Here is a 19,946-nt window from a genome sequence, read left to right on the forward strand (position 1 = left end):
TGATGGAAATGTGATGAAAAAGTGAGAAAACATTGACAAAACAGTGACGAAAAATTGATGAAAAAGTGGCAAAAATGTCACAAAAATGTCACAAGAAATTGACGAAAAAATGACAAAAATGTGGAAAAAAAAGAAAAAATAATGGATTAAAAAAATGAAAAAAAATGAAAAAAATGTGACAAAAAATGACAAAAATGTGACAAAAAAAAGAAAAAAAAAAGGATTAAAAAATGAAAAAAAAATGAAAAAAATGTGACAAAAAATGACAAAAATGTGACGAAAAAATGACAAAAATGTGACAAAAAAAGGATAAAAAAGACAAAAAAAAACGAAAAAAATGTGATAGAAAATGTGACGAAAAAATGACAAAAATGGATTAAAAAAATGACGAAAATGTGACAAAAAACAACAAAAATGTGATAAAATAGTTACGAAAAAATGACAAAAATGTGACAAAAAACGACAAAAATGTGACAAAAAACGACAAAAATGTGACAAAAAAATAAAAAAAAATTGATTAAAAAAATGACGAAAAAATGACAAAAATGTGACAAAAATGTGATAAAAAATGTACAAAAAAATGTACAAAAAGTTACAAAAATGAGTTGAATACCCAACAATAAAATGATGGAAAAAAAATCTGATGACGTGAGGAGAAAGATCCTCTGGGTTCAGGCGGGAGTTAAGAGGTTAATGAATAAATGTTTCTTTAAAATTCTCTTGGGGGCCAAAGGTTTTACGCTGTAGGGCCGGATTTGGCCCCCGGGCCTGACGTTGCCCACCCCTGGACTAAAGGCTCCTTGTTGCTCTCAGGCTGAAGCACAGACAGAGGCTCATGCACTTTCTGTCCGGTGCTGAAGCAGAACAAACCCTCACTGCTTTACTCTACTATCGCCCGGGCGGCGCCATATTGTTTTGGTCCCAGCTCTTCATCTCCCATTCGGATTAAGATTCCAGCGCCCTCTGGTGGTAACTTTCGATCACACAGAATGCAGTGACAGTAACACACTTGGAACAAACGGACCTCTTAACGAACGAAAGTATCTGAGAGTATCTGAGAGTATCTGAGAGTATCTGAGAGTATCTGAGAGTATCTGAGAGTATCTGAGAGTATCTGAGAGTATCTGAGAGTATCTGGCGTACCTGCTCCTGCCGCTCCAGCCAGCGGTCGACCATGGGGTGGTTGGCGCTGAGTGAAGATCGAGCCGTCTCCCTCTGGAACTCCCTCTGACTGGACCAGCCGCCGGCGTCGCGAGGAAGACTGCGGTACGAGTCCAACGCCTGGGCCTGCGGACCAGACGCCATGATTACAATCAGATCCAGATCCAGTGGAGGTTCAGGTCCTTCCTCTGGTCTCTGATGTATGAACTTATCACTGCTTCATGTTTCTGATCCCACGTGGACATTCAGGGGAAAGCGCTATGTCTTTACTTATTCCTGGTTTGATTCTTTCTGCTGTGTTTAACCTCTTAACTCCCGCCTGAACTGACAGGATCTTTTTCCTCACGTCATCACATTTTTTTTCCATCTTTTTTTTGTTGGGTTTTCAACTCATTTTTGCAACTTTTTTGTCATTTTTTCGTCCATTTTTTATCATATTTTTGTCACATTTTTTGTCCATTTTTTGTCCATTTTTTATAACATTAAAAAAAAAAATCATACCTTTTTTCATCAATTTTTTAATCACATTTTTTGTCAATTTTTTTGTCACATTTTGTAACATTTTTGTCATTTTTTGTCACATTTTGGTCATTTTTTTTTTACTTTTTTTGTAATTTTTTTGTCACATTTTTGTCAATTTTAAAAATCTTTTTCATACATTTTTTATCAATTTTTTGTCATTTTTTCGTCAATTTTTTAATCACATTTTTTGTAATTTTTTTGTAATTTTTTGTCAATTTTTTGCAATGCTTTTGTCACATTTTGTAACATTTTTGTCATTTTTTGTCATATTTTTTAAAAACAATCATCAATTTTTTTGTCATTTTTTTTATCACATTTTTGTCACATTTATTGTAATTTTTTTGCCACATTTTGTCACATTTTTGTCACATTTTTGTCATTTTTTAAAATCTTTTTCATACATTTTTTATCAATTTTTTGTCATTTTTTTGTAATAATGTCACAAGAAATTGACACAAAATGTGACAAAAAAATGTGACAAAAATGTGACGTGAGGAAAAAGATCCTCTGGGTTCAGGCGGGAGTTAAGAGGTTAAAAGCAGACACATGGAGGCTGCCATGGTGGTTATTGTGGTGTTTTCTGTTTGAAGGTGTAGAAGTAGGCGGGGCTCAGGGGAGGGGCTGGAAAACAACTGAGATCGGGCTTTTCAGTTACTTTTAGCCTCATTTTAGTCACAGAAAAATGACTTTAACATTAATATTCCAGACAACAAAGTAATCACAGGTCACAGGACACAGAGGGCGTGGTCACATGACACAGAGGGCGTGGTCACATGACACAGAGGGCGTGGTCACATGAGGCAGAGGGCGTGGTCACATGACAGAGGGCGTGGTCACATGACACAGAGGGCGTGGTCACATGAGACAGAGGGCGTGGTCACATGACACAGAGGGCGTGGTCACATGACACAGAGGGCGTGGTCACATGACACAGAGGGCGTGGTCACATGACAGAGGGCGTGGTCACATGACAGAGGGCGTGGTCACATGACAGAGGGCGTGGTCACATGACAGAGGGCGTGGTCACATGACAGAGGGCGTGGTCACATGACAGAGGGCGTGGTCACATGACAGAGGGCGTGGTCACATGACAGAGGGCGTGGTCACATGACACAGAGGGTGTGGTCACATGACAGAGGGCGTGGTCACATGACAGAGGGCGTGGTCACATGACAGAGGGCGTGGTCACATGACAGAGGGCGTGGTCACATGACACAGAGGGCGTGGTCACATGACAGAGGGCGTGGTCACATGACAGAGGGCGTGGTCACATGACAGAGGGCGTGGTCACATGACAGAGGGCGTGGTCACATGACACAGAGGGCGTGGTCACATGACACAGAGGGCGTGGTCACAGGACACAGAGGGCGTGGTCACATGACAGAGGGCGTGGTCACATGACAGAGGGCGTGGTCACATGACACAGAGGGTGTGGTCACATGACACAGAGGGCGTGGTCACCTTGCGCTCCAGGCTGTTGGAGCCCGAGTTCCGCTGCTTGGCGAAGCCCGCCGTGGTGGACCAGCGCGACGGGTTCTTCCTGGACGGGGGCGGCTCCGGGGGCTGGAGGCGGGACTCGCTGACGGCGACGGGGCCGTTCACGGTCAGTAAGGCGGGGTCACTGCTGCGCCGCACGTGCAGAGGCATGTCTGCAACAACACAGAGAGACACACACTTTAATATCACACAAACACACACACACACACACACACACAGAGGGAACACACATTAATATCACACAACCACACAACCACACAGAGAGAGAGAACAACCTTTAACATTTCAGGAAGAAATGACATAAATCTACTTGAATTAAGAGATTAAGTCTAAGATTTGGTCTGGTTTTAGACAAGATAAAGCCTTTAGTCGTACTTATTCTCTTAATTCAGACAATTTTGTGTCATTTCAAGTGAAAAACAATTATTTGTCTGATTTCAAGTGGGTTTTGTTCTCATTGGAGCTTTAGCATTTGTATATTTGTTCAAACCGACTGAAATTATAGAAGAACTTTAATTCAAGCAATTTTAAGTCATTTATCTCCTTTAAGATGGTCATGTTTCCAGTGTTGTGCTTTACTTTGGTCTAATTATCAGCGGCTTCGGCCCTCGGTCTATTTACAATCAAGAAAACCGGCCTCCGCCAAGAACACTTGCCCTGGTCTAGATTAACTCTCATTTTCAGCACATGGAGCCTCAGTGTGAGCGGCTCTGAGGAAGTGACGTCCTTTATTTCCTGGTTTCCTCGTGACAAACCTCTGCTGTGGCACAGACACAAACTGGAGATGATAAACAAGACTTTGATTTCACCACAAGAGCTTCAGACGATGCAAACCAAACATCTGAGACCCTCTACAAGCCTCTATAAACCTCTACAAACCTCTACAAACCTCTACAAGCCTCTATAAACCTCTACAAACCTCTACAATCAGGGGCGCACTGGGACTGAAAAACAGCCCTGGACTCTGACCAGCCTGGCCCAAATTAGCGTAATTGTGACACTTCCACAAAAACATATTTTAACCTCTTACCCCCCGCCTAAACCAAATACATTCTGTCCTCTTTTGGCTGTGTAACACCTCATTTGAAAGACCCACAAAACTGACCTTTTTCCTCGCGTTGTTGCTGTGTTGTGTCACCTTTTTTTATTTTTTTTATTTATTTTTTTATTTTTGTCACTTTTTGGTTGAGCTTTTTGTAATTTTTTTGTTGAATTTTTGTTGAATTTTTGTTGAATTTTTGTTGAATTTTTGTTGAATTTTTGTCACATTTTTGTCGAGTTTTTGTCACATTTTTGTCACATTTTTGTTGAATTTTTGTCACATTTTTGTAACATTTTTGTTGAATTTTTGTCACATTTTTGTCGAGTTTTTGTCACATTTTTGTCACATTTTTGTTGAATTTTTGTCACATTGTTGTCACTTTTTGTTGAATTTTTGTTGAATTTTTGTTGAATTTTTGTTGAATTTTTGTTGAATTTTTGTTGAATTTTTGTTGAATTTTTGTTGAATTTTTGTTGAATTTTTGTCACATTTTTGTCACATTTTTGTCACATTTTTGTCACATTTTTGTTGAATTTTTGTCACATTTTTGTCACATTTTTGTCACATTTTTGTCACATTTTTCCCAAGAATCTTTTTGATTCGGGTAAAGCCAAACTGGAGAAAATGGGATCCGTTCAGGTGGGAGTTAAGAGGTTTTAACCTCTTACCCCCCGCCTTAACATTAACGAGTGCATTTTCCCCAGTTCGGCTTTTTATTATTATTTTTTTTGATCGGCATCATCAGCAAAAAGAGCGGGAAAGGTGGTCGTAGAAACAGAAGCAAAATCATTATTAAAGCCGCAAGCGGCATCGAACGGCCCTCGCGGGCCGTGCCTCCTTTAGCGCCTCTATGTAACCGTACCTAGGGCTCTAGCGTGGCCGAAATGCATTTCATTGTCCTGATGTGCCATTAATTTTTGTCAGTAAACATCTAAGCTACATTTTTAGCCTCTCCATGTGAAAAATGGCTCCAGCCTGCAGAGGGCGCTAACGCGCCCGTAATCTTTTTAATTTCACAATTAGCATCAGACGACCCTAACGGGCCGTACTTCCATGACCACTGTCCACAAGCTCCTGACAGGGGGCGCTAACGCGCTGTAATGTTGCATAATGTGAGATTTATGTGTCAGCCCCATTACAATAACATGGGGGGCCCCGGGCTTCACCATGGCAACACCGTACAAAGTACGATATGCGTCTCATTGGCTTTTTGGATCGGGACGCCATCAACTATTTTTGTAACGAATTTCATCCATTTCCGATAAACTAATTTTTTTCCCATAATGCAATTTTTCTTCTGCACCTGGAGGGGGCGCTATCTCGCCCAGTGTCACTTTTTTACATTTGTTGTGTCCAGGGGTGAAAGGTCAAAAAAATGTATATTTCCGATTTTTAATCGGAGTTTGTTTGTGCGAATGGGAGCGATTTTTAGTTTACGATGAATTGCAAAATTGTTCGCAAAGATTGCGGCTTCGCCGCAAACAAACCGAAAAACATAGGCAAAAAATTTGGATAACTTTTGATGCCCCACATCTCGAGATGAGCTGGAGCGATTTTGAGCTCATTTGGTGAAACGCCCTAGGAGGAGTTCGTTAAAATGCGACGTCAGCGTAAACGCTGACTCAGCATTTTCCAGACTTCCTGTCAAAATGGCGGACTTCCGGGTTGTCAAGGGGCGTGGCCACAATAATATTTTTTGTTTGTCGTTACATGATGAATATCTGTACCGAATCTCGTCGCTCTACGACAAAGTTGACGTTGGCCCCGGTTGGTCCCGCCTCCATAGACGCAATGTATTTTGATTCACCATGGCAACACCGTACAAAATACGATATGGGTCTCATTGGCTTTTTGGATCGGGACGCCATCAACTATTTTTGTACCGAATTGCATCCATTTCCGACAAACTAATTTTTTTCCCCTAATGCATTTTTTCTTCTGCACCTGGAGGGGGCGCTATCGCGCCCAATGTCACTTTTTCACATTTGTTGCGTCCAGGGGTGAAAGGTCAATAAAATGTATATTTCCGATTTTTAATCGGAGTTTGTTTGTGCGAATGGGAGCAATTTTTCGTTTTTGATGAATCGCAAAATTCTTCGTAAAGATTGCGGCTTCGCCGCAAACAAACCGAAGAACTTAGCCAAAAAATTTGGATAACTTTTGATGCCCCACATCTCGAGATGAGCTGGAGCGATTTTGAGCTCATTTGGTGAAACGCCCTAGGAGGAGTTCGTTAAAATGCGAAGTCGGCGAAAACGCTGACTCAGCATTGTCCGGTCTTCCTTTCAAAATGGCGGACTTCCGGTTTGTCAGGGGGCGTGGCCACAGTAATATTTTTTTTTTGTCGTCACATGACGAACGTCTGTACCGAATCTCGTCGCTCTACGACAAAGTTTACTTCGGCCCCTCCCCCATTGGCGTAATGTATTTTCACTTTTGTAGGTGGCGCTGTCGCGCCATTTTTTTCCCCCCCAATATGAAACACACAGTTTAATTAATTTTTCGCCGGACCTGAATTTTGGGCAAAGTTTGGTGAGTTTTCGACTATGTTCAGGGGGTCAAATTCCTGCTCAAAGAGCAGAAGAAAGAAAGAAAGAAGCAGAAGAAAGAAAGAATTAAAGCCGCAAGCGGCATCGAACGGCCCTCGCGGGCCGTGCCTCCTTTAGCGCCTCTATTGCCGCGTCTATGTAACCGTACCAAGGGTGGCAGCGTGGCCACACTGTATTTTATTGTCCTGATGTGCCATTAATCTTTGTCAGTAAACATGAAAACTAATTTTTAGCCTCTCCATGTGAACAATGGCTCCAGCCTGCAGAGGGCGCTAGCGCGCCCGAAATCTTTTTAATTTCACAAGTAGCATCAGACGGCCCTGACGGGCCGTACTTCCATGACCACCGTCCAAAAGCTCCTGACAGGGGGCGCTAACGCGCTGTAATGTTGCATAATGTGACATTTATGTGTCAGCCCCATTAGAATTACATGGGGGGCCCCGGGCGTCACCGTGGCAACACCGTACAAAGTACGATATGCGTCTCATTGGCTTTTTGGATCGGGACACCATCAACTATTTTTGTACCGAATTTCATCCATTTCCGACAAACAAATTTTTTTCCCATAATGCAATTTTTCTTCTGCACCTGGAGGGGGCGCTATCGCGCCCAGTGTCACTTTTTCACATTTGTTGTGTCCAGGGGTGAAAGGTCAATAAAATGTATATTTCCGATTTTTAATCGGAGTTTGTTTGCGCGAATGGAAGCGATTTTTAGTTTTTGAAGAATCGCAAAATACTTCGGAAAGATTGCGGCTTCGCCGCAAACAAACCGTAAAACTTAGCCAAAAAATTTGGATAACTTTTGATGCCCCACATCTCGAGATGAGCTGGAGCGATTTTGAGCTCATTTGGTGAAACGCCCTAGGAGGAGTTCGTTAAAATGTGATGTCAGCGAAAACGCTGACTCAGCATTTTCCAGATATCCTGTCATAATGGCGGACTTCCGGTTGGTCAGGGGGCGTGGCCACAATATTTTATTTTTTTTGGCGTCACATGACGAATGTCAGTACCGAATCTCGTCGCTCTACGACAAAGTTTACTTTGGCCCCTCCCCCATTGGCGTAATGTATTTTCACTTTTGTAGGTGGCGCTGTCGCGCCATTTTTTTTTCCCCCAATATGAAACACACATTTTAATTAATTTTTCACCGAACCTGAATTTTGGGCAAAGTTTGGTGAGTTTTCGACTATGTTCAGGGGGTCAAATTCCTGCTCAAAGAGCAGAAGAAGAAAGAAGAAGAAGAAAGAAAGAAAGAATAATTAAAGCCGCAAGCGGCATCGAACGGCCCTCGCGGGCCGTGCCTCCTTTAGCGCCTCTGTTGCCACAACCCTACCAAGGGCGCCAGCGTTGCCACACTGCATTTTATTACCCCAATGTGCCATTAGTCTGTCAGTAACATTTTTAGCCTCTCCATGTGAATGATGGCTCCAACCTGCAGAGGGCGCTAGCGCGCCCGTAATCTTTTTAATTTCACAAGTAACATCAGACGGCCCTGACGGGCCGTACTTCCATGACCACTGTCCACAAGCTCCTGACAGAGGGCGCTAACGCGCTGTAATGTTGTATAATGTGAGATTTATGTGTCAGCCCCATTACAATAACATGGGGGGCCCTGGGCGTCACCATGGCAACACCGTACAAAATACGATATGGGTCTCATTGGCTTTTTGGATCAGGACCCCATCAACTATTTATGTGCCAAATTTCATCCATTTCCGAGAAACTAATTTTTTTCCCATAATGCATTTTTTCTTCTGCACCTGGAGGGGGCGCTATCGCGCCCAATGGCACTTTTTCACATTTGTTGCATCCAGGGGTAAAAGGTCAATAAAATGTATATTTCCGATTTTTAATCGGAGTTTGTTTGTGCAAATGCGAGCGATTTTCAGTTTTTGATGAATCGCAAAATTCTGCGTAAAGATTGTGGCTTCGCCGCAAACAAACCGTAAAACTTAGCAAAAAAATTTGGATAACTTTTGATGCCCCACATCTGGAGATGAGCTGGAGCAATTTTGAGCTCATTTGGTGAAACGCCCTAGGAGAAGTTCGTTAAAATGCGACGTCAGCGAAAACGCTGACTCAGCATTTTCCAGACTTCCTGTCAAAATGGCGGACTTCCGGTTTGTCAGGGGGCGTAGCCACAATAATATTTTTTGTTTGTCGTCACATGACAAATATCTGTACCGAATCTCGTCGCTCTACGACAAAGTTTACGTCGGCCCAGATTGGTCCCGCCTCCATAGACGCAATGTATTTTGATTCACCATGGCAACACCGTACAAAATACGATATGGGTCTCATTGGCTTTTTGGATCGGAACGCCATCAACTATTTTTGTACCGAATTTCATCCATTTCCGAAAAACTATTTTTTTTCCCATAATGCATTTTTTCTTCTGCACCTGGAGGGGGCGCTATCGCGCCCAATGTCACTTTTTCACATTTGCTGTGTCCAGGGGTGAAAGGTCAAAAAAATGTATATCTCCGATTTTTAATCGGAGTTTGTTTGTGCGAATGGGAGCGATTTTTAGTTTTTGATGAATCGCAAAATACTTCGGAAAGATTGCGGCTTCGCCGCAAACAAACCGTAAAACTTAGCAAAAAAATTTGGATAACTTTTGATGACCCACATCTCGAGATGAGCTGGAGCGATTTTGAGCTCATTTGGTGAAACGCCCTAGGAGGAGTTCGTTAAAATGCGATGTCAGCGAAAACGCTGACTCAGCATTCTCCAGACTTCCTGTCAAAATGGCGGACTTCCGGTTTGTCAGGGGGCGTGGCCACAATAATATTTTTTTTTTGTCGTCACATGACGAATATCTGTACCGAATCTCGTCGCTCTACGACAAAGTTTACTTCGGCCCCTCCCCCATTGGCGTAATGTATTTTGACTTTTGTAGGTGGCGCTGTCGCGCCATTTTTTTTTTCCCCAATATGAAACACACATTTTAATTAATTTTTCACCAAAACTGAATTTTGGGCAAAGTTTGGTGAGTTTTCGACTATGTTCAGGGGGTCAAATTCCTGCTCAAAGAGCAGAAGAAGAAGAAGAAGAAGAAGAAGAAAGTAGAAAGAATAATAATATTTTCGACAAAAACAATATCGTCGCTTTCGCGACTATATCATATTATACATTTTTGGAAAGCTTTCAACAATCCCCACGCACCCGTGGGGTCCCTGGGTGGATGACGAGCGCTTCGCGCTCGTCATCCACTATATACCCCCATTCACACTATATACCCCCATTCATTTTAATGCAATAATAAGTATAAAGGGCCCACACCTTTGGTGTGGGCTGTCACTGTTTTACATGGTGAGTTTACGGTTGACATGGGGACAGCGCTTCGCGCTGTTTTTGTGCGCTCCGCGCACTTAGGTTCAGTGCGCTGCGCGCACTGCGCTGTGATTGCGATTACAATAGGCCCTTGCGACGGCAGGCCGCTCGGGCCTAATTAAAGCCGCAAGCGGCATCGAACGGCCCTCGCGGGCCGTGCCTCCTTTAGCGCCTCTATCTATCCACGCCATAGCCCTACCGAGAAAGCCAGCGTGGCCACACTGCTTTTTATTGCCCTCATATGCCATTAATCGTTGTGAGTAAACATCTAAGCTACATTTTTAGCCCCTCCATGTAAGCAATGGCTCCAGCCTGCAGAGGGCGCTAGCGCGCCAATACACAATTTAATTTCACAATCAGCATCAGACGGCCCTAACGGGCCGTACTTCCATGACCACTGTCCACAAGCTCCTGACAGGAGGCGCTAACGCGCTGTAATGTTGCATAATGTGAGATTCACGTGTCAGCCCCATTATAATAACATGGGGGGCCCTGGGCGTCACCATGGCAACACCGTGCAAAATACGATATGGGTCCCATTGGCTTTTTGGATCGGGACGCCATCAACTATTTTTGTGCCGAATTTCATCCATTTCCGACCAACTAATTTTTTTCCCATAATGCAATTTTTATTTTGCACCTGGAGGGGGCGCTATCGCGCCCAGTGTCACTTTTTCACACGTGCTGTGTCCAGGGGTGAAAGGTTAACAAAATGTATATTTCCGATTTTTAATCGGAGTTTGTTTGTGCGAATGGGAGCGATTTTTAGTTTTTGATGAATCGCAAAATACTTCGGAAAGATTGCGGCTTCGCCGCAAACAAACCGTAAGACTTAGCCAAAAAATTTGGATAACTTTTGATGCCCCACATCTCGACATGAGCTGGAGCGATTTTGAGCTCATTTGGTTAAACGCCCTAGGAGGAGTTCGTTAAAATGCGACATCAGCGAAAACGCTGACTCAGCATTCTCCGGGCTTCCTGTCAAAATGGCGGACTTCCGGTTTGTCAGGGGGCGTGGCCACAATAATATTTTTTTTTTGTCGTCACATGACGAATATCTGTACCGAATCTCGTCGCTCTACGACAAAGTTTACTTCGGCCCCTCCCCCATTGGCGTAATGTATTTTCACTTTTGTAGGTGGCGCTGTCGCGCCATTTTTTTTTCCCCCAATATGAAACACACATTTTAATTAATTTTTCACCGAACCTGAATTTTGGGCAAAGTTTGGTGAGTTTTCGACTATGTTCAGGGGGTCAAATTCCTGCTCAAAGAGCAGAAGAAAGAAGAAAGAAGAAAGAAGAAGAAAGAAAGAAAGAATAATAATATTTCCGAGAAAAACAATATCGTCGCTTTCGCGACGATATCATATTATACATTTTTGGAAAGCTTTCAACGATCCGCACGCATCCGTGGGGTTCCTGGGTGGATGACGAGCGCTTCGCGCTCGTCATCCACTATATACCCCCATTCACACTATATACCCCCATTCATTTTAATGCAATAATAAGTATAAAGGGCCCACACCTCCGGTGTGGGCTTCACTGTTTTACACGGTGAGTTTACGGTTGACATGGGGACAGCGCTTCGCGCTGTTTTCGTGCGCTCCGCGCACTTAGGTTCAGTGCGCTGCGCGCACTGCGCTGTGATTGCGATTACAATAGGCCCTTGCGACGGCAGGCCGCTCGGGCCTAATAATATTTCCGAGAAAAACAATATAGTCGCTTTCGCGACAATGTTATATTATACATTTTTGGAAAGCTTTCAACGATCCGCACGCATCCGTGGGGGTCCTGGGTGGATGACGAGCGCTTCGCGCTCGTCATCCACTATATACCCCCATTCACACTATATACCCCCATTCATTTTAATACAATAATAAGTATAAAGGGCCCACACCTCCGGTGTGGGCTTCACTGTTTTACATGGTGAGTTTACGGTTGACATGGGGACAGCGCTTCGCGCTGTTTTTGTGCGCTCCGCGCACTTAGGTTCAGTGCGCTGCGCGCACTGCGCTGTGATTACGATTACAATAGGCCCTTGCGACGGCAGGCCGCTCGGGCCTAAATATAAATAATAAATAATAATGGTCCCAAAACTGAATCTTGTGGCGCACCATACTCCACGGAATTCCTTTTAGATTCATGTTTTTTTGTACTGGGCTTTACCCAAATCTAAAAGCTTCTCACCTGGAGATCAACAATGTAACGGCTCATTTGAAAGCTAAGACCCACAAAAGTGACGGAAACTTTTCGTCGCCACATTTATGTTGCATTTTTGTCACATTTTTGTCAAATTTTTGTCACATTTTTGTCACATTTTTGTTGAATTTGTGTTGAATTTTTGTCACATTTTTGTTGAATTTTTGTCACATTTTTGTCACATTTTTGTCACATTTTTGTCACATTTTTGTCACATTTTTGTCACATTTTTATCACATTTTTGTCACATTTTTGTCACATTTTTGTCACATTTTTGTCACATTTTTGTCACATTTTTGACACATTTTTGGTGCTTTTTCCCCCAAGAATCTTTTAGATTCGGATAAAGGCAAGGAGAAAATGATAGATTCATGTTTTTTTACACTGGGCTTTACCCAAATCTAAAAGCTTCTCGACTGGAGATCAACAATGCAACGCCTCATTTGAAAGCTAAGACCTACAAAAGTGATGGAAACTTTTCGTCACGTCGCCACATTTTTGTTGTTTTTTTAATTATCTTTTCTATCATTTTTTGTTGTGTTTTTTGTGTGGTTTTTTTCTCGCTATTTCCTACAAAGTGCACTTGTGAGGGTAAACATGGCGTCTCTGGAGCTCAGCAGTGACTGAAGTGTTTGTGTTTCTCACTGACCCCGTTTGAAAGCTCAGCACAGCGCTCACTCCCCCTCTGTGTCCTCTCCAACACTCATCCATCATTATCACTGTACGAATGAACTGTACGAACTGCACAAACTCTGTGGGAAAGTCCTCAGAGAGAAACAGGAAGTGTCCCGTTAAACCCCGAGTTCAGACGTGAAACACGGAGTGAAGTTTGACCTGAGGATTTAAAAAGGTTTGATCCGATCACGGCCGTTTCCCATGAGCGCCGGGGTAAACAGGAAGAGTCTAAAAACAGAACGACTCCCACAGTTTTCTCACGAGGATCCGATCAGAGCGGAAGAGACGCATCGCCTGGTGGAGCTGGAGCTAGTGGAGGTTCAGGTCCTTCCTCTGGTCTCTGATGTATGAACATGTCACTGACGGTGCTTCATGTTTCTGATCCCACGTGGACATTCAGGGGAAGCTTTATGTTGTAGTGTCTTTACTTATTTGTGGCTTGATTCTTTCTGCTGTGTTTAACCTCTTAACTCCCGCCTGAACCGAGAGGATCTTTTTCCTCACGTCATCACATTTTTTTTCCATCTTTGTTTGTTTGGGTATTCAACTCATTTTTGTAACTTCTTTGTCATTTTTTTATCACATTTTTGTCACATTTTTTGTTATTTTTTTGTCATTTTTTGTCAATATTTTATATTTTTTTGGTCATATTTTTAAACATTTTTTCATCAATTTTTTATCACATTTTAGTCATTTTTTGTTCAATTTTTGTCATTTTTTTTGTCATGTTTTTGTCATTTTTTCATCCATTTTTTGTCAATTTCTTGTCAATATTTAGTCATTTTTTGGTCACATTTAAAAAAAAAAGAAAATCATCAATTTTTTATCAAATTTTTGTCATTTTTTGTTACATTTTTGTCTTTTTTTGACCATTTTTTGTCCATTTCTTGTGACTTTTTTGCCACTTTTCATCAATTTTTTATCACATTTTTGTCACATTTTGTGTCATTTTTTTGTAATTTTTTCTAATTTCTTGTCAATATTTTGTAAATTTTTTTGTCACATTTTCTAATTTTTTTTCATCCATTTTTTATCAATTTTTTGTCATTTTTTTGTCACATTTTTTTTTTTAAATTTCCATCAATTTTTTAGCTAATTTTAGTCATTTTTTGTCATTTTTTTGTCATTTTTTTGTCATTTTTTTGTGACATTTTTTGTGACATTTTTGCCACTTTTTCATCAATTTTTCGCCACTTTTTTCATCAATGTTTTCTAACTTTTTTGTCACATTTCCATCATTGTTTTCGTCTCAGTTTTGTCGCTATTTTCGCACCTTTTTTCCAGAAGCTTTTGGATTGGGGTAAAGCCAAACTGGAGAAAATGTGCTCGGTTCAGGCGGGAGTTAAGGGGTTAAACTCTGACGACTGAAAAGTGAATGTTTCCATCATGTTTTGCTCAGAGCGACAGTGATCGTATGAAAGTCAAATCTAAAGCTCCTCAGTTTGAAACAGGAAGTTCAGGTTTATTTACTGTGACAAACACTTTCAGCTGGAGACGTTTAGAGGAAGATGATGAAGAAGGTCAGACGTTCATGAGGAAAGTGTTTTAAAACTCTTTCCTCCAGTTTAGCTTCACTCAGATCTGAAAGTTTACAGCCTGTAGTCCTGGGTAACGTCTCATTTGAAAGCTAAGACCCTCTAGTTTGGGGTCGGCTATTGGTTTTATGTGAGGGGGGCGGGCCTTACTTGTCCTGAATGACAAAAAAACGACAAAAAATGACAAAAAAAACAAAACATGACAAAAAATGACAAGACAAAAAATGAAAAAAAAAACGACAAAAAATGACGACAAAAAAACGGCAAAAAACACAAAAACTGACAAAAACGACAAAAGACAAAAACAACAAAAAACGACAAAAAACGACAAAAAAACGACAAAAAACAAAAAATGACAAAAAATGACAAAAGACAAAAAATCACGAAAAACGACAAAAAAATGACGAAAAAAATGACGAAAAATTAAAAAAAGCAAACGTCAAAAAACGACAAAAATATGACAAAAAACGACAAAAACATGACAAAAAACGACAAAAAAACGACAAAAAACAAAAAATGACAAAAAAAATGACAAAAGACAAAAAATCACGAAAAACTTAAAAAAAATTGTGAAAAAAATTACGAAAAATTAAAAAAAGCAAACGTCAAAAAATGACAAAAAATGACAAAAAAACGACAAAAAAACGCGACAAAAAATGACCAAAAAAACCCGACAAAAAACGACAAAAAAGACAAAAAAACGACAAAAACTTACAAAAAATACGACAAAAAATTACCAAAAATACGACAAAAAAAGACAAAAGACAAAAAAAACGAAAAAAAATTACAAAAAATACGACAAAAAAAGACAAAAAAACGACAAAAAAACGAAAAAAAATTACAAAAAATACGACAAAAAATTACCAAAAATACGACAAAAAAAGACAAAAAAACGACAAAAAATTACAAAAAATACGACAAAAAATGACCAAAAAACGTCAAAAAATGACAAAAAAAAATAACGAAATATTTAAAAAAACAAACGTCAAAAAATGACAAAAAAACGTCAAAAAACTCGACAAAAAACGACCAAAAAATGACAAAAAATAAAAGACAAAAAGTGACCAAAAAAAAAAAATGATAAAAACACATATTGAACCAAAATATATCGGGATGTGACTTTTGGTCCATATCGTCCAGCCCCACTATTTTCCCCCCACATTTCTTGCAGCAGCCTTTCGTGCTACACGTGGATACCAAACTGTCAGTATTTGTGTTGGAGTCACTTCCTGGTAAAGAGAGTTTGGTCTGTTTTAAACTCTGAGTTTACAGCCTGTAGTCCTGGGTATCGCCTCATTTGAAAGCTAAGTCTTGTAGCTTCTGTGTAAGACCTGTGTGAGTGGAAGGCGGTGGACGTCACGGTGAGGGGGCGCCTCATTTGAAAGCTAAGTCTTGTAGCTTCTGTGTAAGATCTGTGTGAGTGGAAGGCGGTGGACGTCGCGGCGAGGGGGCGCCTCATTTGAAAGCTAAGTCTTGTAGCTTCTGTGTAAGACCTGTGTGAGTGGAAGGCGGTGGACGTCACGGTGAGGGGGCGCCTCATTTGAAAGCTAAGTCTTGTAGCTTCTGTGTAAGACCTGTGTGAGTGGAAGGCGGTGGACGTCACGGCGAGGGGGCGCCTCATTTGAAAGCTAAGTCTTGTAGCTTCTGTGTAAGATCTGTGTGAGGGGGCGGGCCTTACTTGTCCTGAGCGCGGACGGCGTGACTTCGATCTCGCTGTCCGTCTGGAAAGGCTGAAAGGCCGAGGAGCCGCTGAGGTCGACCCCGAACAGCTCCGGGCTCTGGGTCCCCGTGGAGCTGGCGCTGGTGCCGTCGCCTCCGAGGTGCGGCTCCTGCTCCTCGAACACCGCCATCAGCTGCAGGGGAGAGGATACAGGCAGGTCAGAAGAAGAACCTCAGGACAACATCAGGACAACATCAGGAGAACATCAGGACAACATCAGGACAACCTCAGAACCTCAGGTGGTGTTAGTCTGAGGGGGTTAAAGTCGGTCCAAGAAACATCCTGTTAAAGTCTTCAATCCAGAACCAGGCTGTTTAAATGCACACGCCATGAAAAGCGATCAAGAACACGCGTGTTTCAAAACATGTCAACAATGATGTCATTGAAAATGGACTTGAAACAAATATAGTTAGACATTTGCCTCTTCACATAACGTTAGTGCCCGTCCAGAGAGGAGGAGATTATCTCCAAATGAAGACAAAAAAACAGTGATTTTGATCAAAACCAGCCTCTGTTTAGCTCAGATTTATCAGGAACCGAGACACGTAGAATTAGCTACAGTTATAGCTACATATATAAGTAAGGATTAAACACCTCGGAGCCGCATTAGTCGGTTCTAACGCCCGACACAGTGTTGTTCCTCCTGCATTATAACGTCTAACGCGGCTCCTCGTTGTTTAATCCGCTTATACCAGGGTCCCACAAACCTAACATTTATAATAAATGTGTTTTTCATTGACTAAAGTCACTAAATCTGCCAGACTACGGGACTATTTTGTGTGGGTTATTAGCCGGTCACTGAAGGCTGGTCTCAGAGCGAGTCATTCTCCGCAGCTATTACGAGGATCTCAGTCAGGCTCAACGACACAACATCAGCACAGAATCACAACACAACAGGACTAACCCGGAAACACTTTTCCCTGGAAGGAAACACCGATATGCGCCACTCGTGGGCAGGACTTATTTACCTTTTACAAGGTTTTGAGGATCATTTTATGTACGCCTGAAAATGATGAATAGCCTTAACCGTTTCCAATAGAAATGTAAAGCTCATATGTTATTAACAGTAGCTAACCTAGCTGCTCACTCTCCTCTACAAACATTTAGCAAACACTAAATCCATCTCATACGTTCCTGTCAGTCACTAATTACGCCTTTATCTGGTTCAGCTGTGTCAGGCGTTGCTATGGCGACGCCACAGCGGAGTGACATCCCAGTGATTTAACCACCGGACTACGTGTGCGGTTACACCAAAATAATGCACCAGCCAATCAGAATCCAGTATCACCCAGACCATGGTGTAACATAGAACACGTTGTGGTGATACAAATATCATGAAAAACGCTCTGGACTGTTGGCGCTCAACAGCTAAATCCCCAAAACAGATCATACAACACTGTATTTATTTAAACCCCCCTCTCGCCAAACCAGTAAACCTGGGTAAACCTGGCTCCTTGTTCTCCGTGATGGAGCTAACGTGCTTCAGCTCTGGTTAGCAGCCGCTGTTTAATTAACTCCTTTATTTTGTTTGGACGGTGAGTTACCATTAGTTTCAACGGGAGGATAATGGGGACTGTAGCAAAGTCATTATAGACACCGTGTTGAATGCAGCTCTGGGGGTGGGGCTGGAGGGGGGGGGGGGGCACGGGGGGGTGGTTTTGGTCTAAAGCGGAGCGTCCAGTCAGCTGACCGCACAGGAAACCGTCCAGACTCCTGCACTCGGGCGTCAGAATCAATAAGAGCTCCAGACTGAGCGGAGAGTCTGTTCACACACGATTAGACTCCATTAGAAACAGCCACGAGGGAGAGACACTTTCACAGCACATTAACCTGAGAGGTCAGAGCGCGACAGGAGGAGAGGAACCTGCAGGCCAACAGGGGGCGCACGTGTTCAGGATCAGACATATTTAACAACTGACCTCCCACCTGAACCAAGCACATTCTCTCCAGTTTGGCTTTACCCCAATCCAAAAGCTTATGGAAAAAAGCTGTGAAAATAACAACAAAACTGAGACGAAAACAATGATGGAAATGTGACAAAAAAGCGAGAAAACATTGATAAAAAATTTGACAAAAAAAAAGACCAAAAAATGGGCAAAAAAAAAATGAAAAAAATGGACAAAAAATTGACAAAAAAAAGACAAAAAAAAGATAAAAAATTGACTAAAAATGTATAAAAAATTGACAAAAAGACAAAAAAATGACAAAAAATGACCAAAAAAATGACAAAAAAATGGACAAAAAAAAGACCAAAAAATTGAAAAAATTGACAAAAAATGGACAAAAAAATGACAAAAAATTGACAAAAAAATGACAAAAAAATGACAAAAAATGACAAAAAAAATTATAAAAATTTGACTAAAAATTAATAAAAATTTGACAAAAAATGACAACAAATGATAAAAAATTTGACAAAAAATTGATAAAAAATTTGACAAAAAATTGATAAAAAATTGACAAAAATGACAAAAAAAATGATTTAAAAAAATGACAAAAAAGCTACAAAAATGAGTTGAATCCCCAACAAAAAATGATGGAAAAAAAATCTGACGTGAGGAAAAAGCTCCTCTCTGTTCAGGCGGGAGTTAAGAGGTTAGCAGACACCACACTGTACCAGCAGAACTGTTACTGGGGTTTTTATGGCCCTGGGGGGCCTCACGTCTGGGTTAAGGTGAACCAGGATTAAGTTATACTTTATTGATCCTCATATTTGAAAGAGAACCTGTTGTTTTCACTAAAATCACTGGTTGTGTTTTTGCAACTTTGAGCCGACAGGGTTCATTATGTGCTGATAGAGTACATATACTGTATAGTACAGTCATAAAGCAAACACACACACACACACTAATTTCAACATAAAGAAAGCAAGCTCCAGTTTTGCCTGAAGTGGGAAGAAGAAAATCCCCCCCCCCCCATTTCACCTTCATCTTCATTTTCCTTTAAACACTGGACAAACTGACTGAGTAATCATTATTACAACACCGCATCAGAAACAGATCATGGTTACTCTTTAATACCAACAACGGTGAGGAAATAAAGCCCACACCGACCCATGCCGACCCCACATCGACCCACACCGACCCACACCGACCCCACACCGAGCCACATCGACCCCACACCGAGCCACATCGTCCCACACCGACCCACACCGACCCACACCGAGCCACACCGAGCCACACCGACCCACACCGACCCACACCGACCCACACCGACCCACACCGAGCCACACCGACCCACACCGACCCCACACCGACCCACTCTCTGTAATGAGACCAGGCCCATGTTTGTATGACAGTGTCACGGTGTGTTTTTAGATGTATCCAGTTTGTGTCAAAGTTGTTCTGCATTACAGTGGTCTGCAGAAGTGTGGGCCCCCTTATACTATGCACCATAAACATAAATGTGGGCGGGGCTGCGGAGCTCTATATGCAAAAGGTGCCACAAAGTATGGCCTTGTCTAAGCAGATTCCTTCTGTCTCCAAAAACACCTTCAGACATGTCCGATAAACACAAGCAGCACAAGTGGAAAAAGCCTTGTTCTGCCCACAGTGACACAGCTCTCCCTCCTCCTCCTCCTCCTCCTCCTCCTCCTCCTCCTCCTCCTCCTCCTCCTCCTCTAAAACAAACACTTCTCACTCTGAAACTCTGAAACCACACAGTCATTTGTTCAGCGTCTCGGGAGCAAAACCCTCCAACCCTCTGACGGAGTTT

General features: G+C 41.9%; 1 protein-coding gene across 1 annotated transcript in view; it reads right to left on the minus strand.

Moving 5' to 3' along the window:
• Positions 1-1,027: 1,027 nt before the first annotated feature.
• The window catches only part of LOC306966775 (partitioning defective 3 homolog), a gene marked incomplete at its 3' end in the record, with an annotated part of 100,316 nt that continues 81,397 nt past the window's right edge, over positions 1,028-19,946 (minus strand). The window contains exons 3-6 of the mRNA XM_079561593.1: positions 16,194-16,368; positions 3,145-3,332; positions 1,144-1,287; positions 1,028-1,084 (exon numbers count right to left, since the gene is read on the minus strand). Coding sequence (XP_079417719.1) covers positions 1,028-1,084; positions 1,144-1,287; positions 3,145-3,332; positions 16,194-16,368 — 564 coding nt within the window. The remainder of the gene's footprint in view (positions 1,085-1,143; positions 1,288-3,144; positions 3,333-16,193; positions 16,369-19,946) is intronic.

Source organism: Gobius niger (assembly GCF_951799975.1).
Source record: "Gobius niger genome assembly, chromosome: 8".
In the NCBI taxonomy this organism is placed as follows: domain Eukaryota; kingdom Metazoa; phylum Chordata; class Actinopteri; order Gobiiformes; family Gobiidae; genus Gobius; species Gobius niger.